The sequence below is a fragment of the Ovis canadensis genome, chromosome 1, assembly GCF_042477335.2.
Source record: "Ovis canadensis isolate MfBH-ARS-UI-01 breed Bighorn chromosome 1, ARS-UI_OviCan_v2, whole genome shotgun sequence".
Taxonomy (NCBI): domain Eukaryota; kingdom Metazoa; phylum Chordata; class Mammalia; order Artiodactyla; family Bovidae; genus Ovis; species Ovis canadensis.
Window position 1 is genome coordinate 233,533,454 of NC_091245.1, and position 26,218 is coordinate 233,559,671.

Consider the following 26,218-nt stretch of genomic DNA (forward strand, 5'->3'; position numbering starts at 1 on the left):
TGGGATTTCAGAGGCAAATACAGAACAGACCATTTAAGAGGCAAATGAACTTAAATCTATTGTCAAATGCGGTTCAACATCTGAAGAAAGTGTGTCCTTTTAACAGAGAGAAAAGCCAAATTCAAGTTTTTGTGCCAGCTTATTTTTAGTCATTAACAGTCCTAAATTTCTTCAGCTTCTTTGTAAGAGGAAACTAATGTTCAGTAATAAATGTTTCAAAATTTTACTCTATTTGGAAATGAGCTAGCTAGTCAGTGAACTTGTGTCACTTAGTTTAGCACAACCCAATTCAAGTTACCCCAATTTGGACGGACTATTCAGACAGACATTCCTAAAGCATAATTATTCTTAATAAAGTCTATCTAAAAGCTCATATCTCATTTACATTTTTTTTGAAGTTTTTTTACTTGAGGTAATTTTTTTTGTTGACAAACTTGTAACAGATATAATATTTAACATATTAAACCTAGGTACAATGAAAATATTTTTTTTTAACGTTAAGTACTCTAAGACATGTCTATATTAGATAGGTCAACAAACATTAATATCAGGTATTTAACATTGAATATTTCCCAGTTCACATGAACCTGGAATTTATTGTTTAATTTAGAATTACTTGATTTGTAAGTGCTTACCTTTATTTAAGCCAGATAAATAGATCTCATATACAAATTAACCTCAAAAATATTACCCAGAAACAGAGACATACCAAGACATATTTAGACAGACACAGTGCAAGATCTAGCTTCAAGTCTTTTTTTTTTTCCCCATGTCAGGAGTTAGAGATAGTCTAGATAAGTGTTCCTGAGAGCCCTGGTCTCAAGGCACAGGGAAAGAAAATCAAGTTCTAACAAATGGCGGCAGGTCTAAACCACATGGTGGCCAGACAAAGCAAAATGGCCATCAAAAATCACTACACAGATCAGAGTTAAAACACACACATATAAACCCGGCAGTCCTCATCAAAGTGAAGGTGAAGTCACTCAGTCGTATCAGACTGTTTGTGACCTGTGGTCTGTAGCCCACCAAGCCTTTCCGTAACATCAAAGATTTTAAGGGAGGAAAGGAAGCCAGGTTGAAAGAAGGGGGAGGAGGCGGGAGAGGGGGCAAAAGGGGTGGCCTTACAGATGTCTCCTGCCACCTACAGATACCCAGGCCTTATGGGACTTTTCCCTGGGCTTCCAGAGAAGGGAGGACTGGAACCCTGCCCTACCAGAAATCAGAACCAGAATTTGAGTTTTCTGCCAAGAGGAGGTGATCAGTCTCCAATCCTCAGCTCAGGCTGAGGGCCCTTCGACCAGATTTCTGAGTCTAGGACCAGGGGACTAGAAAAACAGGGAAGGATAGGAAGGGTTGAGAGGAGACAGAGAGGGAAGGGGAGAGAGATCAATAAAGTTTTTTGTTTCTTACCAGTCGGGGCACTCTGGCCAGTTGTCCGCGTCAGGAGACCAGGGACAAAAGGGTCCCAGTTGCGGCCGCTGGGTCTGGTCCATTGGCAGGCAAGCTGGCCCCTGAGTACCCCGAGTGGTCAGGATGTCAGTCTCGGTGAAGAAGAGTCCCACCAGAGTCACCATTTGCTGCAGGAAGAGGGACCACTTCCAGGGCCCAAAACTGGGCTCTTCCCTAACACTCGGAAATGAATTGTCCGAGGAGACATATGTGCTGACAAAGCAAGAGATTTTATTGGGAAAGGGCACCCGGGTGAAGAGCAGCAGGGTAAGGAAACCAAGGAGAACTGCTCTGCCGCGTGGCTCACAATGTACAGGCGGTGTCTCCTTTAAACCTTTCCCAAACTCTTTGGGTTGGTGAAGGCTTATTAGTTCCGTATTCTTTATCAGATCTCCTGTCATAAAACAACTCATGCAAATGGTTACTATGGTGCCTGGCCAGGGTGGGGCGGTTTCAATCAGTGAGCTTCCCCTAACAATTTCCCCTGCAAGATGGGGTATATAGTGGCGCTGTTGGTTCAGGCTCCTTGAGATTCTTTGGGTTCTTTCTTACATGTGTCGCCAACACCTGAGGGGTAGAAAATCCCTGTTGAGGCAAAAAAAGGTTTTACCCAAGGGGGGCGGGGGGCTTGGTCAGGGTGTCCGATCCGCAGTCGGAAGATGATATCTCGGACTTGGTGTACTGTTCCCAAGTGAAAGGTGCCTTCTGAGGGCCAGCCTACATGGAAGGTCAGCCATTCTGTGCTGCAAAAAGTTATTAATTTGTTCTTCTTCACCAGCACCGATAGATTCTGTGCTTAGACTTAAAATCAGAAAAATGATCAGTCCTAAGGGACAATGGAGTGGAAGTCTCTTGCCCCATGATTACAGGATAGAACACAGGAGACAAGACGAACACACAGAGAGCAGTGACAATGCCGGCACACACAAAGATGCGACGAACAGAGGAGACAAACCTCGGCCGAGAACACAGTACTAGGTCTTCCTGGGCCCCCTGAACCCTCCTATCCCTCTAGGTTATCTTACCAACAAGGCGTTCACAGAGCCAGCCGCCTTCCCAGCACGATGCCGGGCCTCGGCCTTACGCTGGCTAAGATGACTAATTCGCCCCTGATTAAGCCTGACAAGAGCTCTCTTCTCACCAGAGCCAGCTGCCTTCCAGCGCGTAAGCTGGGCCTCGGTCTTACACTGGCTAACCAAACTTAACACCGGTGTTCAGATAGCTTTCCTCCAAGTGAAGAAACCCCTTCTACCGGGAGAATGTTATTCTTCCCAGTTAAAGGGATCCCGGACGAGCCCCCAGATGTTATGCCCAGAGTCCAAGTCCCCAAAACTGAGAGAATAAGACCTCCGCAGCAATGCAAAAGCATAAAGGGGTTTATTACTAGCTCGAGCCAGGGCCCAGGTTTCATCCAGCACAGTGGAATCCGACAAGGGCCCCGAGTTCTGAATCACATATACTTTTATACAGACGGTTCTTTGTTTCTGTAACAGAATAGCTGATCGGTTAAACTGTACGAGCATGCGGGACTTTTAAACCTTGCATCCCTATCTGGATTGGCTCGGGTCTGGCGCGGGCGGGGGGCTACAGGGATTTTTCTGATTGGTCTAGCTACACTGCCTACTGGCCTGCCCCTTAGAGCCTGTCCTGGCTTCAGTTTGGTCCTAACAGGTAAAAGTTATATAGCAATTTGCCATAGTAGTGGATGTTGACATGGGGGATTATGGTAGGGAGACCACTTTTTCTCAAAATATTCCAAATAGGAACAAACAAAAAAAGTGTGTGTGTGTGTGTGTGTATGAGCGCACGCGCACACACAAGAGAGAGAGATAAGGTGGGGCCAACCAGGGAAAACCAGAACTACAAAGAGAAAGCATGCTGCAATGCAAGACCCTCCTTTTTATTGTAAACAAAGTAAAGAAGATCCCCAGCTTGATCCTTATGAAAAACATATTTTCTATGTTTTGCTTTCTTAAGCTCTGATGATTACTTCTTTGTGGAACTAATACTCAGTGAATTTATTTCTAACCAGTCATCACTTGCAACAAGTATGTTTTCAAAATGCTTCAACTTACAGGAAATATAAAATTGTAATTCCAAAACACCTTCTTGAAATGTGGCTTAGGAAAGATTTCAAAGGGAAACTGCAAGCTGTGGCATTTGCTTCCCCTTCCACATCCTTTAAAGCTGTCGGGTTTTTTGTTGCTGTTATTTTTTGGTGGAGTTTGCCCTTAACTGACATGAGGGCTCTGGGGCAGGTGAAATGCACACCGAAATCTTAAAGCTTGGCATGCAGATTCCTGAACTCCCACAGACCTTGACAGACACAACCAAGCCAAACTTCCTGGAATCATAAACAACAGGGTGCAGAGGGAAATTGCAATTGTACAATTCCCAGTCATTCAAAGAAATCGTTAAAATATTCTAGAAAAATGTCAAAAGTTATTTTACACAAAAATTTTACAACTTGTTCCACTAAGCACAGGATGAGCTTAAAATTCCTCTGGCAATTAGAGGCCATGGGCTATTTATTTAGAGAAGGTGACGGGGTGATTAAGTGGGTATAACTTGCCCCAGGCACACAGTCCTACCAACCTCCATCCTCTCTGAAAGAGGGTTAGCCAACATTTGCTGCACTATTATTGTGTGCCTGGCCCCATTCTAGCCTAGAGGGACACAGAGATCAATAAAACTGTCCTCAAAGCCCTTATAGTCTAGAGAAGAATAGAAGTTACCCATCAACTCATGCAACAGGCAGTAAACACAAGAACTTAGATATCTGAATTCAAATTCTGGCTCTGTCTTATAGCCTATAGTATGTGACCGTGTGACTTTGGGAAAGTTATTTGACTTCTGTGCCTCAGTGTTTCATACATGCATGTGTGCGTGCACGCACACACACACACACACACACACACATCTACAGAAGACCCTTGAACAACACAGGTTGCAACAGTAAGATCCGCTTAAACAGGGATTTTTTTTCACAGTAAATATTACAGTAGTACACAATCTGTGATTGACTGATGTCCTCGGATACAGATAAACTGGGGATATGGATGGCAGAGTATAAATTACACTTGGATTTTTAACTATGTGAAAGGTCAGTGCCCCTGTGTTGTTCAAGGGTCAACTGTACATTCACCTACACACACACACAAGATCCCCTCTTATGTGGTGGCTGTGAGAATTAACGTATATTCATCACTTAGAAGATTGCCTTGCCCTTAGTAACTACTATGCACGTGTGCTCAAGCACTTCAGTCATGTCCGACTCTTTGCAACCCTATGAACTGTAGCCAGCCAGGCTTCACTGTCCATGGGGATTCTGCAGGCAAGAATACTGGACTGTGTTGCCATGCCCTCCTCCACGGGATCTTCTCCACCCAGGCAGGGATCAAACCCATGTCTCCTGCATTGCAGGAGGATTCTTTACCCACTGAGGCACCTGGGAAGCCCATAGTAAGTGCTATATGTGTTTATTAAATAACTAAATATTTAGGTTGGTGCAAAAGTAATTGCATTTTCACATTGTTGAACTTTGTTTTATGTTGGAATACATTCTTATATGTGGTTATATTTTACATCATTTTAATGTGCATTTCTTGCTTTGTGATTTTTGCCAATGACTTGTTACCTGCTGTTTATATTTATTTTAGACCAGAGAAACGATGTTAGACAAAAAAAAAAAGAAACAAATTCAAGCGATTTTCTTATCCAAGTTCAAAATGGGTCATAAAGCAGCAGAGACCACTTGCAACATCAGCAATGCATTTGGCCCAGGAACTGCTAATGAATGTACAGTACGGTGGTGGTTCAAGAAGTTTTTCAAAGGAGATGAGAGCCTTGAAGATGAGCACAACAGCTGACCGTCGGAAGTAACAACAAACAACTGAAAGGATCATCGAAGCTGATCCTCTTACAGCTACATTTAGAAGTTGTCCAAGAACTCAGAGAATCGACCATTCTTCAGTCGTTTGGCATTTGAAGCAAACTGGAAAGGTGAAAAAGCTCAATAAGTGGGCGCTTTGTGAGCTGACTGCAAATCAAAAAAATCATCATTTTGAAGTGTCATCTTCTCTTATTCTATGCAGGAACAACGAACCTTTTCCCAATTGGATTGTGACATGTGACAAAAAGTGGACTTTATACAACAACTGGCGATGATCAGCTCAGTAGTTGGACCAAGAAGCTTCAAAGCACTTCCCAAAGCTAAACCTGCACCAAAAGAAGATCAGAGTCACTGTTTGGTGGTCTGCTGACCATCTGATCCACAAGTTCTGTGAATCCAGGCAAAACCATTACATCTGAGAAGTATGCTCATCAAATCAATGAAATGCACTGAAAACTGCAGTGCCTGCAGCTGGCATTGGTCAACAGAAAGGGCCCAATTCTTCTCTGCAACAATGCCCAACTGTGTGTCACAAAACCAACACTTCGAAAGTTGAACAAATTGGGCTACGAAGTTTTGCCTCACCCACCAAATTCACCTGACCTCTCACTAACAGACTACCACTTCTTCAAACATTTCAAAAACTTTTTGCAGGGACAGTGCTTCCACAACCCGCAGGAGGCAGAAAATACTTTTCAAGGACTTGTTGAATCCCGAAGCACAGATTCTTATGCTATAGGAATAAAGAAACATTTCTCATTGGCAAAACTATGTTGACTGTAAATGGTTCCTATTTTGATTAATAAAGATGTGTTTGAGCCTAGTTATAATTTAAATTTCATGGTCCAAAACCACAATTACTTCTTTTTTTTTTCACAATTGCTTTTTCACCAACCTAATAATAACATTATAAACAAGATCCTTAAGAGAACCTTGCACGACTCTGAGAATGAATAAGAGGTATCTCTACCAGCCAGAGAACATCAGGAATGACCTCTCAGAGATACCATGCTGGAACAGGGTCTGTGGGAGACTCAGCCAGAACAAGTCCAAGTTCACCAGGTGGGCAGGTGAGAGGAGCTGTGCTCCTTACCTCCTCCCCCAGTGTATCTACACAGCAAAGGGAATCAAACTAGAAGCAGAGCCAGAGTTCTGCCCAATTTATAGGGAAGTTGCTTGAGTTCTAGGTTCAAAATTCAGGAGAATTTACATTCTATTCCCTAATATATTTACGCTTATTCCAAAATAATAAAAATAGTTTTTATTTCTCACCATTGAGTAAAATTGATATTGGGGCAGATGACCCATGCCTGCCTTTGGGGTAGATGTGACCTCATCTGGGCAGCAAGTGGCAGAAGCATTAGAGGATATAAAGGTAATGAATTACTAGGATGGCATATGAGGGGTCAGGATTAGAGGGTAAGTCAGCCAGGGTATTGGTGGTTATGGAGTGAGTGACAAGACTTCCAGGCAAACCCCACACCAGGCAATACCAGGATACTCCATAGCAGACATCCTACAAAACCCTCAGGAGCTGCTGTGAGGAATAAGACAAGGTAGCCTGCTAGTGTTAACTAAGGGTAAACCCTAAAATTCAGATAGATAGATACATATATACTCTGTCCTGTGGCTCTTAATATTGAAAGCCCAGCTAAGATCAGAAGGAAATATGTGCCTGAGCAATATGACCTCAGAGCTGACTGCCCCCAAGATGTGACTTCACATGATGGTGTTTCTAGCTGGTTTCTAGGTAGTCTTTGTATTTGCAGACCCAGAAATGTGCTTTTATCAATACTCTGGGTATGAAGCAATTTCTCTGACTTTGGCTTGCATTAACCAAACGCACAGAATTCATTCACTTACAATGAGAAAAACAACTTTCATCAAACTGAAAAATACCAGATAGTTATTGAGAAAACTATCTACCAAACACTGAGGAAATACTTTACAAATGTTATTGACTATAATTCTCAAAACAATCTTACAAGGTAGATGTCAGAGAAACTATTACTGCTTGTGGATATCTCTGTGTATATCTACATTTCCCTGCTTCCTTGCAACTCTACTGGACAATAGAATTAGAGAAGAAGCAATCGATGTGGTCACTTCTGAGCAGAAGTGGTTACATGTATGATGTGCCTTCCCCACACTCTTTCTCAGACATACAGCCAGGAACAAAAGGTACAGTGGGTCTACAGGCTAGAAAAGGAAGGAAACGTTAAGAGGAAGGCCATCACTATGAAATCAAAGCTGTTCTCTTTCCTAAATATACATTTTCAGGAACCATGTCTGGTCCAGATGAGATTCTAGGACACAAGTGAACACAGAGAAAAGAGGTTGGAACGGGCCTGTCACAGGCTACATGGGGGAGTGCCAGGGCTGGGACAGAGAGAAGAACCATTGCAGAGGGATCAAGAAATGGGGCAAGTTGAAGGTCGTGGCCAAAGGGGAAAAAATTCAGAAGTACTTCCAGGTGATGACAAGGTCTAGGCTGCGAATGTTCCAAGGGTTGGCAGAGGTAGAGAAGTAGAGGCTTAGGGGTAGTCAAAGAATGATGGTGAAAGGGTCCAGATGAGTCATCAAAATATCAAAATCTTTAAGTAAAGGCCTTAGATTTATGAGATCACAAATCCATTATTTAATACATAATGTACATAAACATAGACATCTGATACCCTTGGAATCCTGCCTTATTTTCATTAGTGATTTTCTGCATCATACCCATGCGTCATCCAGACAGGATTACTTCAAGTCCTCTAAGACAGAAGTTTTATGGAAAACTTTAATTCAGTGTATGTGTCCTTGTTAACAAGAATAAATCATATGAAAACTGACAGATCTTTGGAATGCGCTTAATGACTTTATATTTTGATTTTGAGACATAGGATCATGAAGACATGAACTCTGCTATTGTCTTCAACCCAATATTTTCTTTTTTATTTTTCTAAACAGAATATGGGTGATGCTTTACAGATATAATGGAGTCATTCTTTTAAAACAATGAGCTTAAAGAGTCCACATCTTTAGTATATTCTATTATGTTGTTGCTGTTCAGTCGTTCAGTCATGTCCAATTCTCTGACCCCATGGACTTCAGGGCTCCAGGCTTCCCTGTCCTTCATTATCTCCTGGAGCTTGCTCAGACTCACATCCGTTGAGTTGATGATGCCATCCCACCATCTCATCCTCTGTCACCTACTTCTCTTCCTGCCCTCAATCTTTCCCAGCATCAGGGTCTTTATCAATGAGTCAATTCTTTTCATCAGGTGGCCAAAGTATTGGAGTTTCAGCTCCAGCATCAGTCCTTCCAATGAATATTCAGGATAGATTTCCTTTAGGATTGCTGTCTAAGGGACTCTCAAGAGTCATCTCCAACACCAGTTTGAAAGCATCAATTCTTCAGTTCTCAGCCTACTTTATGGTCCAACTCTCACATCGGTACATGACTACTGGACTAATTTACTATTTTTTCTTTAATTAAGAGTCTCAAAAAAAAAAAAAAGAAAGAAAGAAAGAAAAACCTCTCCCTATACTCTTGGGGCAGATATATTGGAGAATAAATGTTACTAACTTGGTAACACGTGCTATTGAAATATTACCAGAAAACAAACCAGTGAAGCCTTCTTGGCTTATGTCAGGGAATGGCCAGAAAATTCTATTAATAGTATGACCATCTTAAATTTAATTGATAAGTTTCCACTTGATCAAATGGAACTCTGACTTTTGTACATTAATTATAAGAAGAAATATTCACAAAAGCCATTAGTGCTTATAGATGAGGCAAGCAGAGATACACTAGAAAGGACTCTCTACTTCCAAAAGAACTTTTTTTGCCACTTTCTGTTGATTTTGAAATTCCTTTTACTGAGGACAAAACTCATCTTTCAGAAAGAAAAAAAAGACTTAAAATATAAATATATAATATATCTCTAAAAGAGATAATATACTGGCTGAAATTCACAAACTGGATTCTAGTATATTCTTAAGAGTAGGTTTAATTAAATATCAGAATTCTGAGCTACTGGAAAGGAAGGAGGCAAAAAATGAATTAAGGTAAAGACTTGTTGGAATTACATTTCCAGATTTTTTGGCTAATATAGTTATATACATTTCTCCTTTATTTTTACTTCTTACCCACTCCTGGACTCACCTAGTACTAAACAATACCTTTAAAAGTTACTTTAAGTCCCACAATCCACTATTCCCTCTTGCATAAAAACAGAACTGGGTTAGCACTGTTTTCTCTTTTAAAATGTTCATGTATTACTTGTTTATTTTTGCCTGTGCTAAGTCTTCATTACTGTGTGGCCTTTCCCTAATTGCAGCAAGCAAGAGCTACTCTCCAGTTACTGTGCCCCGGCCTCTCACTGTGGTGGCTTCTCTTGTTGTGGAGCACGTGCTTTAGGGCACAAGGGCTTCAGTAGCTGTGGCATGTGGGTTCAGTAGTTGTGGCTTCCGGGCTCTAGAGCACAGACTCAAAAGTTGCGGTGCATGAGCTTAGCTGCTTTGTGGCTTGTGGAATCATCCTGGATCAGGAATCGAACCTGTGTCTCCTGCATTGGTAGGCACCAGGGAAGCCCACTAGCAATGCTTTCTTGAAAAATCTCCAAGATATTTGGACCAAAATTGTTATACAAATGTAAAATATTATAGTGGTAGGTGCGCTATAATGTAATTTATTAGAAAATCAAGGTCCTGAAAATATGTGCACTGTTTGATAGTCCTTTCTTCTGAGCTTACAAGACTGCCCTCCCCTGACCTCAGGTCCAGCTCTCCAGAACTGTGTCCTCCTGCCTTGTTGATAAACAATCACGTTGCTTATACCTCAAATGTAATGTCACCTCTGATCTGCTACAGTGATAGAAAACACACAGAGGAGACAGGAGAACTCAGGGTAGGTGAACTGCACTTGTGTCACAGTTTTCTTTTTAAACAAAATTACTGTTTGTATTTATTTCTTTGGCTGCAGTGGGTCTTAGTTGCAGCATATGGAATATTTAGTTGCAGCATATAACATCTAGTTCCCCGACCAGGGATCAAACCTGGGGCCCCTGCACTGAAAACTCATAGTCTTAGCCACTGGAACAAAAGGGAAGTCCCTGTGCTTCCTTCATGTGATTTAGTGATTTTTGTAGGGTTGGATGTTGGAAAGTGGATGCCACTAGCTACGTGTGATCAGGACGCAGACCCGTTAATTTTCTTTCTGAGTCTAGCATAACTACAGGAAGTGTAGTTATGAAACTGAGCCTGCCCCATCTTCCCTCTGTGCCCTCACCTTTTTATTTTCTTTCACAATGCATCTCTGGTCCTCTCTCACCAAGGACTGCATTATGATTAATGAGTTCACTGACACCAAGAAAATAAATAGGCAGACTTGAGAACTAAAGCACATCCCTGACCATTCTCTTTCCATTTGGAACAAAAGAATTAATGGAAACAAATAAAGGAAGAGTCAAAGAAATTAAAATAATCAAAATGGATACTTAGAGGAAATATGCCCTCATGGCTGGGTACCCTTCAACTAAGACTCAAATAATCGACCTCCAAAATGATGCAAAACAAACAAACAAACAAACAAAAACATGTCTAATCTTATCTCTTCCTAGTTTTGATGCTGATTTTTCATTTCCAGAAAAACATCTATTTCTGCTTTATTGACTATGCCAAAGCCTTTGACTGTGTGGATCATAATAAACTGTGGAAAATTCTGAAAGAGATGGGAATACCAGACCACCTGGCCTGCCTCTTGAGAAATCTGTATGCAGGTCAGGAAGCAACAGTTAGAACTGGACATGGAACAACAGACTGGTTCCAAATAGGAAAAGGAGTACGTCAAGGCTGGATATTGTCACCCTGCTTATTTAACTTATATGCAGAGTACATCATGAGAAACACTGGGCTGGAAGAAGCACAAACTGGAATCAAGATTGCTGGGAGAAATATCAATAACTTCAGATATGCAGATGATACCACCCTTGTGGCAGAAAGTGAAGAAGAACTAAAAAGCCTCTTGATGAAAGTGAAAGAGGAGAGTGAAAAAGTTGGCTTAAAGCTCAACATTCAGAAAACGAAGATCATGGCATCTGGTCCCATCACTTCATGGCAGATAGATGGGGAAACAGTGGAAACAGTGGCTGACTTTATTTTGGGGGGCTCCATAATCACTGTGGATGGTGATTGCAGCCATGAAATTAAAAGACATTTACTCCTTAGAAGGAAAGTTACGACCAACCTCAGTTCAGTTCAGTTCAGCCGCTCAGTCATGTCTGACTCTTTGCAACCCCACGAATTGCAGCATGCTAGGCCTTCCTGTCCATCACTAGCTCCCGGAGTTCACTCACACTCACGTCCATCGAGTCAGTGACGCAATCCAGCCATCTCATCCTCTGTCATCCCCTTTTCCTCCTGCCCCCAATCCCTCCCAGCATCAGAGTCTTTTCCAATGAATCAACTCTTCACATGAGGTGGCCAAAGTACTGGAGTTTCAGCTTTAGGATCAACCTAGACAGCATAGTAAAAAGCAGAGACATTCCTTTGTCAACAAAGGTCCATCTAGTCAAGGCTATGGTTTTTCCAGTGGTCACGTATGGATGTCAGAGTTAGACTATGAAGAAAGCTGAGTGCTGAAGATTTGATGCTTTTGAACTGTGGTGAAGGAGAAGACTCTTGAGAGTCCCTTGGACTGCAAGGATATCCAACCAGTCCATCCTAAAGGAGATCAGTCCTGGGTGTTCATTGGAAGGACTGATGTTGAAGCTGAAACTCCAATACTTTGACCACCTGATGAGAAGAGATGACTCATTTGAAAAGACCCTGATGCTGGGAAAGATTGAGGGCAGGAGGAGAAGGGGATGACAGAGGATGAAATAGTCAGATGGCATCACCGACTCAATGGACATGAGTTTGGGTAAACTCTGGGAGCTGGTGATGGACAGGGAGGCCTGGCATGCTGCAATTCACGGGGTCGCATGGAGTCAGACATGACTGAGCGACTGAACTGACTGAACTGAACTCCATAAAGAGAAAGTTAATTCGATAAAGGATTCAATTTGAACACATTTTTGCCTTTAAATGAATATTTCAGACTTTCTTATTTGAATTACCTAGAAAGTAAACTCAAATTTTCACTTTGTACATATAACACTTTCTTAAGCATGGCTGTATTTTTCTATCCTTTTGGTCAAAAACAAAACAAAGTACTTGATATTTCAAAATACTTTGACCTTATCCAAAAAATGTCAACATAGCCTACAGAAAGCCTTTAAAACCACATCTGTTACTTCATGCCTGGGATCATGTGTACTGAAGTATTTGATAATATTCTTGAACATCACAGGACTTATCTCCAGATAGTCTTTGACTGTGAAAGATGCTCTTATTGTAACTAATCCAGTCAGCTATTATAAACACTATTTTCAAGCCTCAAAGTGAACCACAAAGTCTACTTTAAGACATAAAGGCAGTAAAATCCTGTAACCCTTTCCCCTACTTTTCTGCACAGAAAAAAATTATTTGTTTCCTAGAAAATTACAATCTTACCATTTCCTTCTTCCTGTCTCCTCTTAATTGTATGGAATTTTCCCATTTTCTGGGGCTGAAATTTAATCCTGCAGAATTCCCAGTTTGTCCCACATGGCTGAATGGAATGTTCAGCATTTTTTAAGTACTGTGCCTCATTAGACAAGTAATCAACCAAAACAGACATTTATGATAGACTTAAAATTATCTCATTTTAGGTAAACATGTTCTCTAAATGCTTTAATAAATCATTCTTCTAAATATCCACTGAGTTTTCCATTGAAAATAGCCTACCAAGGGGGAAAAATCATATAATACCAGTGTCCTCCAGCCAGTGGTATTGCAAAAGGCAGTGAGATCCAAGTCTGAAAGAGAGAGAATAACTCAACAGGTAGTTGAAATCACTGGGACCATTGTAACTAAAACTTGACCTTTTATTTAATTAGGCAAATAATCTGAAAAAATAATTATGAAGTCATTGAAAGAGACAGAGCAATGCTCAGAAAATACACAAGCCAAGCATTGTTTGTGGTGTTTGCTAATCCTACTCCAGGCTAATTCGCTGAAGAAGCCCACAGCAAATCCAGAGAAGGCTAAAGATGATTAAAGGGCTTAGAAGGAAAGCCTACAGCAGCCTCGGAGGAAAGAATAAAGAAATGGAGGTTATTCCAGTGAGGAAAGGAAAGCTGGGAGGCTGATTTCCGATCGGACTAGTTTAAAACGGCTGTTAAGTCAGGGGCAGACTGTCCTCCAATAGGACGAAACAGGAAGGGATGCCATGAATGTCAACACAAGAAGTGGACACAAGACAGACTTCATCAGAAGGGGGCCTATTAAGCTTTAGCCCAGGTCACCACTGTGTGAAAAGTGTGTGATGCGGAATCCTCCAACATGCCAAAGTGTCAGAACGGAAACAGGAAAGCAACTGGAAAAGAGGGGAAGGGGATCGTGTCTCCTGACAGAAGATCTTGCGGCGATCAGGAGGGTGTCACACCGCACATTACAGAGCAGAACTGCCTGAGGATCCTCTTTTCCCCCAGATCCCAGTCCTTCTGGTGAACTCCACTACCCCCATCATCCCTGAGTCCCTATCCACCTCTTTCTTTCCTTCCTCCTTCCCACTCTCTCTGCCCCGCTTCCTCAGGTCACTCCCTCTTGGTATCCTCTAAGTTTCTCTTTTTCTCCTCCCCAGCCTCTCTGTACTTCCTCTCCCTAATTCCCTCCATCCCTCTGTCTCTTTCTCTGCCCACAGTGGGGAGGTGGGGGACTGAAAGTACTCGTGGTATAATTTTTCTTTTTTTCACTTTTAATCAGAAATCTCTAGCTTTTATGGAATTTCTTCAATAGTTAAATGCAAAGAAAGCTGTTATTTATTTACTTCTTTAATGAATAGTTATTGACTGCTATTCTCTGGCAGGCATTGTGGCAGGAAGCTCTAGGAATACAGCAGTGAGTTAAATCAAGTCTCTACCCTCATGAGGCTTACAGAGAACTTGTTTTTAATGACATACTATAATTTAGGCACACCAAAGATGATGGTGTCATGCTTTTTCTATAAATGATATAAACTTCCTCGCAAGCCTGCTGTTATGGACTGAATTGTGTCGTTCCCCCCACAATCAGATGTTGAACCCTAACTCCCAGGGAGATGGTGTCTGGAGATGGAGCCTTTGGGAAATGGTTGAGTTTAGTTGAGGTTGTGAGAGTGGGGCTCTCATGATGAGATTAGTGCCCTTGTAAGTAAAGGGAAAGACACAAGAGCCTGCTTTCTCTGCCACATGAGGACAGTGAGAAGGTGGCCATCTGAAAGCCAGGAAGAGAATTCTCACCAGGAACCAGATCTTCTAGCACCCTGATCTTGGATTTCCAGCCTCCAAACTTGTGTTGTTTCAGCTTCTCAACCTGTAGTGTTTTGTTATGGCAGACCCAAAGTCAAATGTATCCCCATTCCCACTTTTTGAGGTGATGGGATGGGATAGCGGGAGATGCAAACTTACCAGTTAAGAATGAATCAGGTACTTTGGGGACTTCCCTGGTGATTCAGTGGTTAAGACTCCACACTTGCATTGTAGGGGGCACAGGTTCAATCCCTGGTCAGGGAACTAAGATCCCACATGCTGCTTGATGCAGCCAAAAAAAAACAGAGAAAGAAAGAAGGAATCAGTTGCTTTGGCTTAAACAGTCACAGATAAATATGTAGTCATTTGAAGTTCAAACTCCCTCTAAGGCTTTTCTCTCCTCTCTTGTTCTTCCCTCCTCCCAAGATGGGGACTTACAGATAGGGGAGGAATTGCATATCCTTGGGAGCAGCTGAAGGCGGGGGTTGACCCCAGAACTGACCTCCTCAGATATGTCCCCTGCACCACCTGATCACACCCTGATGGAGACATTTGTGGTCGGTTCTGGCAAAGCTGGAGGTCTCATAGACTTTTCCCTCTGTTACCTGGCTCCGCCTTAGCCCAGGCTAGCCCTGTAAATCCTGAGTCTATCTCCACTTTATCTTCCAGCATTGCCTGAGAGAAGCCTGCACTGGGTTCCCTCGCATTGCTACCACAGTGCAGCAGCAGGCTTCTGGTTTCAATCCTTACAAGACAAGTAAGAAACTCTGGATCCTTCCACATCACACAGAAGCCAAGGGATTCTTAGGACTCTGTATTTGACCCTGTCTGTGCTTAAATGCTGGCTTCCCTGGTGGCTCAGTGGTAGAGTTCACCTTGCAGATTCTCCTCTGGCAAAGTAAATAGCAACCCACTCCAGTATTCTTGCCTGGAAAATCCCATGGACAGAGGAGCCTGGTGGGCTACAGTCCATGGTGTTTCAAAGAGTCGGATACAGCTGAGTGACTAAACGATAACAATGCTTAAATACTGCCTTCAGACATTTCTACTTTGCTGCTTGGGGGGCTCCATATTATTGCAGTTCTCTTAGACATCTTGAAGTTTTCCCCATCTGTTTCTAGGGAAACTAGACCCACAGAAATTGCTGATGAGAATGGTACCTGCCTTTATCTATACTCCACATTTCCCTTCCGTGACATCCTGGACAGATTGCATCATTTCTATCAATTTTGGTTATTCAAAAAATGTATAAAACTTTTAATTTCAAACTCTTTGTAAAGTCCACCTCCTTCCTGTCTCCTCCAGAGAAGGCTTGGGTTGGAATCTTGACTGCTTGGAGTGACATGGGGTTGGAGGGAGTCCTGGATGTGAAACACCCTTCCTCCCTCTCCCAGACATGGCCCTATCTCTCAAGTGTTGGAATCAGGAAGAAGGGAAAGAAAGGATCACTGATGTCCTCTCTCTATTGGCTGCTCTTCATCTCCAGCAAGCCCTGAGTGTGCAGCCAGCATTCTAAGTCCACCTCCCCTCAATATTCTCAGTAATAGAACCCAGGCCATGGTGCCTAGTCCTGAGGTGCACAGCTTGTATGTGAAGCGGCTGAAGAATATATGCCTTCTCATGTTCCTTGTTCAGGGAATTTCTCACACCCTGGCCATGCCACATAAGGGTGGACAAGATCACGGTTCCACTGCCATTCCTCTTCCACATGGCCAGTCAGCCCTCCTTGGCTTCCATCTTCTCTGGTAGGAATGGGTAGCTCTTTTAGGAGTGGGTAGTCCAGCAACTCTGCTATCCAATCAGAGGTCACCAGCAGTAGATCCTAAAAGCTATTGTCTTGGAAACTCTTTCTTCACTTGGCAGTGGGAGTCAGGAGAAATCCCTCCCCCAAAAAAAGGGAAGAATCCCCACCACCCCAAGCTCTTTTATAAACCACGGACTCCATATTAGGGGACAGGGGATGTAGGTGGGGACTGAAGCTCAGTGGTTCAGCCACTTAGTAAGACTTTGGAAAAAGTGGCAGATCCCAGCTACTGTTTTTAGCTCTGGGTCCTTTTTGTCAACACAGGACAATAGGAAAAGTCCCCCTTGCTGTCCTGTCATTCTTACATCTGAACTTCCCCTATCATGTTGGAATTGCTTTCTTCCTAATTTTTTGAAAACAGACTCATTTCCCCAGGTAGATGAAATGAGTTCTCACCAGCAAACACTGAAATGTGTCACATGTAATTTCAAGGTCCCTTCTAAAGATCCTGTGATTCCATGAAAACAATGTGGGGAAAGAAAGCAAGTTACATGTATGAAGTTAGGTAGATGGTTAAAACTAATTCATTACCCTTATTATTTCTGAATGAGTTGAAGGGGTTTTTTTCCTCTAAAGTTTGTCTCATTGATCAAAAACATATTTGCTGCAAGTTTCTACAATACTCAAATCATTCATTTTTCCCATTCTTCTACTCTATTTTCTGTTCAATTCTATATTTTGATTGGTATCTTTACTGAAAAACAGTTCCTACAAATACATTTGCTGTTTGTTATTTCAGTTGTGTTTAATCTGAGCAGGATTTGGATGTTTTAACTGTTCAATATGCAAAACTCTGGTGATATCCAAGAATCTTTGCCCTGAAAGATTTTTGGATCTGTATGATGAGGTAGTCTACAACTTTAAAGGATAAAAAAAAAAACTCATTAGACTCATCGCAGAAGCATCAATTTAATAGTAAAATGCTGCCTCCTTCTGGATAAATTGTTTTAGGCATGATAAGCTTGTAAAACTGCTATAGAGGTATGTTATTTTATGAGTAAAACATTTTTAGAATCCTACTTTTTTCATTAAAAAAAATTAGAGGACTAGAGTAAGCTTTGAAAGATTATCTAGATTCTGTCTTTGAGCATGTAAAGAATCTTAAATTATCTAACATATGGCACTGATTTGATTGTTTTCCTTTCAAAGGTCTTTAACAGTAACTGAAAACATCAGATAAATTTGAAATTAGCATGGTTTCACTTTCATGTGAGGCTACCTTATTTAACATTCAGTTGTCATTATCATGTATGCATGCACACAGATTCATCTGCATGCTAGAAGTGTGTGTGTGTGTGTGTGTGTGTGTGTGTGTTTAGAAAATGCAATGAAACACCTAGGTGTTCTAGTCTTAATTCTGTGCCAGCAATCATGTGTATTTTGGCAAACCACTTAATCTCTCTGGGTCCCAGTTTCCTTATCGGTACACTGAGGATAATAAAACCATTGTTATTGACCTCAAAAAATACTTTGTGAGGCTCACTGAAATCAACAAAGCTCTGTGTGAGGTATTATTTATTATCTTTAAGGTTTTAACTGGATACAGTCCTGAAGTGAAAGAACAGAACCAGATCTGTGACCAACAAGAAGAAAAATGCTTAATGATGCTTCATTGCATAAATGCTTAAACATGCTTTATTGCATAACCACAGACAACTAGTTTGGTTATACTCAAATAAATCAAGTCTCTACTATCTGAAGTAAAATGCTGGAGAAGAGGTTATAAATAACCTCAGACCACAATTATACAAAAGTCAAATCTACTCTCGGTTCTCCCGGGGGCAGTTTATCCCCACAGAACCAAAAGAGTAGGGAGGTCTAACCAAGGTAGGTCAGGGACCCAGAGCAAAGCTTGTTTGCTCTATCTCATCCCCGAGCCAACATCTCCAACCCTACCTGGAGGCCAGCCAGGATACTCAAGGCTGACTGCACCCCGGTTCTGTTGAAGGGATTTTTATGATTCTCCAAAAATCCTTCAGCCAAAGTAGTACTAACCAAAATCCAATCAGCTATGAGGCCAAAGACACTCCAAATTTTCTGGTCCCTACTCAGCCTTTGACTAGTGGCTATTTTGTTTGTATTTTGTCAATTTTGTCTATAAAATGGGTGTAGCAAAAAAAAAAAATGGGTGTAAGAGAACCTACTTAATTAGATTGTCGTGCATTAATACAAGCAGAGCATTCAGAATAGCATCTGGCATTCAAGCACTCAGTATATGTTAGCTGCTACTACTACCACCACCATTATTTTATCACACTAATCTGCTTGCCTATGGCATTCATTTATGGACAAATGAAAATGTCTCTCTCACAGCTCTTCAGTTTTCTGAGACTGAAGATTGTTGATCCTTTGAACCCTATGGCCATCAATATTTTTTTTTTTGCTTTTCTTTCTTTCTTTCTTTCTTTATTTATTTTTAATTTTAAAATCTTTAATTCTTACATGCATTCCCAAACATGACCCCCCCTCCCACCTCCCTCCCCACAACCTCTCTCTGGGTCATCCCCATGCACCAGCCCCAAGTGGCCATCAATATTTTGAATTTCGTTCCTGGTGATGGACAGGGAGGCCTGGCGTGCTATGATTCATGGGGTCGCAAAGAGCCGGACACCACTGAGCGACTGAACTGAACTGAACAACTAGTTACCTCACATTACATATAATACTTCTTTTTACTCTTCAGTTACAAAGTAATAAATTATAACTACTGGTGCTGTTTATGTGACCACTAGTAGGCAAACCAAACAGCAACTCTTTATTTTGTAGCCATATTAGCAGATGCACCTGGAATAAGAGCTAAGGTTTAGGCACATTTCAGGCTGTTAAACATTTTTTATGATCAGGAAATATTCCAGTTCCATTTCATTTCAAGAGCAGAAGCAGCTAATAATAAACCTAATTCAAAACTGTCAGGTAAATCACTCTAAGATATTTGTTATTGCTGTTGTTGTTTAGTCACTAAGTCGCATCCGACTCTTTTGCGACCCCATGGATCCTAGCCCAGCAGGCTTCTCTGTCCTTGGGAGTCTCCAGGCAAGAATACTGGAGTGGGTTGCCATTTCCTTCTCCAAGGAGTCTTTCTGACCCAGGGACGGAACCTGCATCTCCTGCATTGGCAGGCGGTTTCTTCACCACTGAGCCAGGGAAGCCTGGAAGGCACTGAAACTGTTTTGCTTGAGAACTAAAAATGACACGTGGCCACTAGAGGGCATTTAAATGACGTAGTAGGTTTCAGCTTCACACTTGGATCTGTCTAAAATCCCAGCTGGTTTGCACTTGGCTCAAGCACTGTGATTCACATATTTTGACCCTGTGGGAACCCTTGAGGGAACTCTCATGATTTGGCTGAATGGAGGCTTGAGAATATCTACAATAGATCCTATAGCTATGGATGTAAAATAATAAAATACTTTTGGAGTTATGAAAAGAGAGAGATAATTTTAAATTTCAGCCTGAAATCTCCAGAACAATTTTTTTTTAAGTGAATTATTGAGGGCAAGATTGAGAGACTGGATAACTTATGTCTTTTCAATTCACATGTAACGTGAAGTCTTAATAACCACAGAGCAGTATAATTCACTGACAGCTTGTCCCAGCTGACCAGAGGTACTGCAAAGGCTGGCCTCTACCAGGGTCCAACAGCCCAATCCTATCTGCCTTTTTCTCCTCAATTAATTCCTAGGAAAGGCCAGCTGTAGACTAGTGAAATAAATACCCTAGAGGAGAGAGAAATAGAAGCAAATCCTCATGGAATAAAAAGGCTGATATAAAGAAAGAAGAATAGTCAGTTATTTTTTCACCTTCCACAAGAATATTAGTAGAGAAACATTTTAAATTTCAACAACCAAGACTTTAAAATAGCCATAAAGATGAAATGAAATAAGTACTGAAATAACCTATGAAATAAATGAAGAGGAAACCCTTCTATTTGGGGAGATTTTGCACAGAGATGCTGAGATGAGTAGTGAAGCTTTCTAGCTCTTTTCCTAGTTTTCAGAAGGTGCTCTTTAAAGCCCATGGTGCTTAATTCAAACTGTCCACTAAATGGCCCTAATACATCTGAGTTCCTTTAACTGGTGGAGCATTAAATCCCCTGTTAAAGTAGTTAGTTATATTTGTGATTGAAGAAGTCATCTTCTAAGGGAAAATCATGCAGTAATCATCTACAAGGTTTAATAATGAATTATTAATTACCTGAAAAGATAGAGAATTGAACATATGCTTTTTATCTCCTCTCTCAATGCCCTCCCCACCGAAATACAGGAAGGGAAAGTAAAAGTTACAAATCCACAAGGAAATAAAGAATAAGAGAGATCAAAATGAAAGAGACTAACCCAATAAAAAGCTGAAAACAAGCACCTGCAGAGAAGGGAACAGTGATTAGCAAGCTCATCCCATCCTAGGACTTTGGGGACTCAGAGATCAAAAGCACCCCTACCCCTTCCCAGAGGAAAGGCAGGGGCTGTGAACGAACTGAAAGTAGAATCACTTTAGGGGACGTCTACAGTCTAGTCTGCAGGACCTTCCAACCCATTTGCCCACTCATTTCCCAGAAAGCTGGAAGACCAGCCCGAAGGGCCCCCTCCAGCACTAGAAAGCGAGTAGATCCTTCTGTGCTCTAACACTGGGCAAGCCCTCTAGAGATTGGCTCACTCCGCCTTGTTAGTCCTCCACACATCAGGCTCCCACCTTCCCACGAAAATCAGCCTTCTGCATCCTCACTCTTATGACAGATAGCCAAGGCTCACCAAACAATCTATGAAAATCTCCAACATAAGAGACACAGAACAAGACAAAAAGGAAAAAAAAAATAATAAAATTGAAGAAACAAAGACAATGCAGACAACAGAAGAAAATTTCAAAGAATTGAACTAGTATCCTCTGAAAAAGAAGGAAACCTGTTGGACCCATGACGCAGGAATAAGGTGCTATTTTAAAGGTTTTTCAAAAAGAAAGAAGTAATCAGAGAAAAAGGAAGGGCTTTTGAAAACTAACAGTATAAAAACCAGAATGAAAACTATTTAAAAAGAATCATCAGAAGAGAATTTTAAGGCAACGTCCCATAAAATAAAAGGAAAAAAGGCAAAAATGATAGTAACATTAGCAGGCAAATACAGGCTCCCCAATGTTAGACTAACAGAAGTTCTACAAAGAAATGAGAATAAAGCAAAGGGAGACAGTTGTTGAATAAATAATAAAAGAATAGTCCCTCAAACTTAAAGAAATGAGTTTCCAAATTGAAAGCATCTACTTAATACCTGGGGCTTCCCTAGTGGCTCAGACAGTAAAGCCTCTGCCTGCAATGCTGGAGACTGGGTTTCATCCCTGGGTCAGGAAGATCCCCTGGAGAAAGAAAGGGCTACCCACTCCAGTACTATTGCCTGGAAAATCCTACGGATGGCACTACAGTCCATGGGGTCGCAAAGAGTCAGACAAGACTGCGTGACTTCACTTTCTTTCTTTCTTACTTAATACTCAGCTTATTAAATTAAAAAAAAAAAAACCTAAGTTATCTCACTGTACAATTTCAGAACATTTGGAGTGAAGAAATGATCCAAAACGAATGGGGCGGGGGGTGAGGAGGGGCCAGTATAGTTATATGCATAGAACAGGTAATCAGAACTTATTGGGAATCAGACATCTGGAGAGTAGTAAGGCTGGAGAGATAGATTTCAGAGTCATCATACATGAATGTGGAAGCTAAGGCAGGTCAGTGGGTGAAAGTTCCCAGGAAGAACATGCACAGTGGCCTCCTAAGTCTTCGGCCCCAAAGCTGACATAATAGCAGCTCACCAAGCAGCGGCCAGCCTACACTCGCTACTAAAATAGGGGAGACCACACCAAGCCATGTTGAATCCTAAGGCAAAAGGGAAAATCAGTAATATTAATCCTGTCTACAGTGTTGAGTAATGTCTCCCAAAAATATACATCCACTAGAGCCACAGAACATGACCTTATTTGGAAATAGGGTCTTTGTAAATATAATCCGATTAAGATGAGATCGTACTGGATTAGAGTGGGCCCTAAATCCAGTGGCTAGTGTCCTTTATGAGAAGAGGAAAGACACAGACACACCTGGAAGAAGATCATGGGAGATGGAGGCACAGTTTGGAGTGGTACAGCTACAAACCAAGGAACAGGCTTTCGGCAACCACCAGAAGCTAGGGAAGAGGCATGAGGTTTCTCCTGATGGGTCTAACTGCCGGAACTGGGAGGCAATACATTTCTGTTAAGCCATCCAGTTTATGGTCTATTGTTACTGCAGCCCTAGGAAACTGATCTGGCTTTATTTAAAACTTTGACATTTTGTTATGGATTGCTTGGCATAAATTTTGATTTTTCAAAATACTACATTAGAATATCTTGACTAAAGTTTTTGGCATCTCCTTAAATTTTGCCCCAGAAGCAATTAATTCAAGCCCTAGGGCATGTTTTAACTACTTTTATTGAATTACTAACAACCAATCTTCTCAGTCCATCTTTTTGCAGAGACATATTCTGTATATCCAAAGAACAAAGAGTAAAAGCAAGCAAGCATGATTTCTAAATAAAATAGCTGATTTCTTCAACAAAGACAATTACATGTTCTCCCCTTCATTGTAGAAATGCAGCCCATCTCTTGGGAGGGACATACAGACATTGGCAGCCATGTTTAAAAGAAGTAGGCACCGTCTGATCACTCCATCTGCTTCCCCTGGGAAAGAAAAATCATTACATGGCAATTTCAGGGGCCTTGAATCCCACATAGTGAATTTTATCAACACACTGTATTCACTCTGAGAAAATATTTGAGTTGAATGTGAGTATGAGAGAGTTGGGTATAGAGTAAGCGGCAGTCTTAGAACATGGCCCCAAGTCTTTTGACACTCCTTTCATGGAGCAGTGGTGGTATGCAGGTTTCCTATGGGCCCTTTCTATTCCTTTTTTTTTTCTTTTAATTGAAGTATAGTTGATTTATGGGCTTCCCTGATAGCTCAGTTGGTAAAGAATCCGCCAGCAATGCAGGAGACCCCAGGTCAATTTTCTGGGTCAGGAAGATCCACTGGAGAAGAGATAGGCTACCCACCCCAGTATTCTTGGGCTTCCCTTGTGGCTCAGCTGGCAAAGAATCCACCTGCAGTGCAAGAGACCTGGGTTCAATCCCTGGATTGGGAAAGATCTCCTGGAAAAGGGAACAGCTATCCACTCCAGTATTCTGGCCTGGAGAATTCCATGGACTGTATGGCCCATGAGATCCCAAAGAGTGGGACGAACTGAGCAACTCTCACTTTCAGTTTCATAGTTGATTTACAATGTTGTGTTATTTCTTCTGCATAGCAAAATGACTCAGTTATACATATATATATTTGTTTTTATGTTCTTTTCCATCATGGTTTATCCTAGGAGATTGAATATATTAATAATTCCCTGTCCTATACAGTATTGTCTATCCCTTCTAATAGACTGCATAATAAACCATTGTAATAGTTTGCATCTACTAACTCCAGTCAGTTTTCATTCCAATCCCAAAGAAAGGCAATGCAAAAGAATGCTCAAACTACAGCACAATTGCACTCATCTCACATGCTAGTCAAGTAATGCTCAAAATTCCCCAAGCCAGGCTTCAGCAATACATGAACCGTGAACTCCCTGATGTTCAAGCTGGTTTTAGAAAAGACAGAGGAACCAGAGATCAGGTTGTCAACATCCTCTGGATCATGGAAAAACCAAGAGAGTTCCAGAAAAACATCTATTTCTGCTTTATTGACTATGCCAAAGCCTTTGACTGTGTAGATCACAATAAACTGTGGAAAATTCTGAGAGAGATGAGACTACCAGACCACCTGCCCTGCCTCTTGGGAAACCTGAATGCAGGTCAGCCAGCAACAGTTAGAACTGGACATGGAACAACAGACTGGTTCCAAACAGGACAAGGAGTACATCAAGGCTCCTTGTATATTGTCACCCTGCTTATTTAACTTCTATGCAGAGTACATCATGAGAAATGCTGGGCTGGATGAAGCACAAGCTAGAATCGAGATTGCCAGGAAAAATATCAATAACCTCAGATATGCAGATGAATCCACCCTTATGGCAGAAAGTGAAGAAGAACTAAAGAGCCTCTTGATGAAAGTGAAAGAAGAGAGTGAAAAAGTTGGCTTAAAACTCAACATTCAGAAAACTAAGATCATGGCATCTGGTCCCATCACTTCATGGGAAATAGATGGGGAAACAGTAGAAACAGTGTCAGACTTTATTTTTGGGGGCTCCAAAATCACTGCAGATGGTGATCGCAGCCATGAAATTAAAAGACACTTACTCCTTGGGAGGAAAGTTATGACCAACCTAGACAGCATATTAAAAAGCAGAGACATTCCTTTGCCAACAAATGTCCATCTAGTCAAAGCTATGGTTTTTCCAGTAGCCATGTATGGATGTGAGAGTTGGACTATAAAGAAAGCTGAGCCCTGAAGAATTGATGCGTTTGAACTGTGGTGTTGGAGAAGACTCTTGAGAGTCCCTTGGACTGCAAGGAGATCCAACCAGTCTATCCTAAGGGAGATCAGTCCTGGGTGTTCATTGGAAGGACTGATGTTGAAGCTGAAACTCCAGTACTTTGGCCACCTGATGCGAAGAGCTGACTCACTTGAAAAGATGCTGATGCTGGGAAAGATTGAGGGCAGGAGGAGAAGGGGATGACAGAGGATGAGATGGTTGGATAGCATTCCCAACACAATGGAGTTTGGGTGGACTCCAGGAGTTGGTGATGGAAAGGGAGGCCTGGCGTGCTTCAGTTCATGGGGTTGCAAAGAGTGGGACACAACTGAGCGACTGAACTGAACTAACTCCAGAATCCAAGTTCATCCCTTCCACTCCCCATCCCCCTTGGCAATCACAAGCCTGTTTTTTATGTCTATAATTCTGTTTCTGTTTCATGTTGTTGTTTAGTTGCTAAGTCATGTCCAACTCTTTTGCGACCCCATGGACTATACATCCCAGCAGCCTCCTCTGTCGATGAGATCTCCCAGACAAGAATACTGGAGTGGGTTGCCATTTCCTTCCCCAGGGGCTCTTCCCGACTCAGGGATTGATCCCACATCTATGACATTGCAGATGGATTCTTTACCATCAGAACCGCCAGGGAAGACCATAGATAGGTTTGTTTGTGTCATATTTTCAGTTCAGTTCAGTTCAGTTCAGTCTCTCAGTCCTGTCTGACTCTTTGCAACCCCATGAATCGCAGCACACCAGCCCTCCCTGTCCATCACCATCTTCCAGAGTTCACTCAGACTCACGTCCATCAAGTCTGTGATGCCATCTAGCCATCTCATCCTTGGTCGTCCCCTTCTCCTCCTGCCCCCAATCCCTCCCAGCATCAAAGTCTTTTCCAATGAGTCAACTCTTCAAATGAGGTGGCCAAAGTACTGGAGCTTCAGCTTTAGCATCATTCCTTCCAAAGAAATCCCAGGGTTGATCTCCTTCAGAAGGGACTGGTTGGATCTCCTTGCAGTCCAAGGGACTCTCAAGAGTCTTCTCCAACACCACAGTTCAAACGCATCAATTCTTCGGCGCTTAGCCTTCTTCACAGTTCAACTCTCACATCCATACATGACCACAGGAAAAACCATAGCCTTGACTAGAGGGACCTTAGTTGGCAAAGTAATGTCTCTGCTTTTGAATATAGTATCTAGGTTGGTCATAACTTTTCTTCCAAGGAGTAAGCATCTTTTAATTTCAT

General features: G+C 41.8%; 1 protein-coding gene across 7 annotated transcripts in view; it reads left to right on the forward strand.

Annotated features, from left to right (window-relative positions):
* VEPH1 (ventricular zone expressed PH domain containing 1) overlaps positions 1-26,218 on the forward strand; it is a 384,254-nt gene that overhangs the window by 337,102 nt on the left and 20,934 nt on the right. For 5 of the 7 annotated variants that reach the window (XM_069561331.1, XM_069561307.1, XM_069561406.1 and 2 more), the window contains one exon: positions 5,109-6,164. The exons of 1 other annotated variant lie outside the window; for it this stretch is intronic. In XM_069561331.1, coding sequence (XP_069417432.1) covers positions 5,109-5,127 — 19 coding nt within the window. In that variant the 3' untranslated portion in view covers positions 5,128-6,164. Of the gene's footprint in view, positions 1-5,108; positions 6,165-26,218 lie in introns of those variants that run through there. One more of the 7 variants, XM_069561359.1, reaches the window with a different exon arrangement.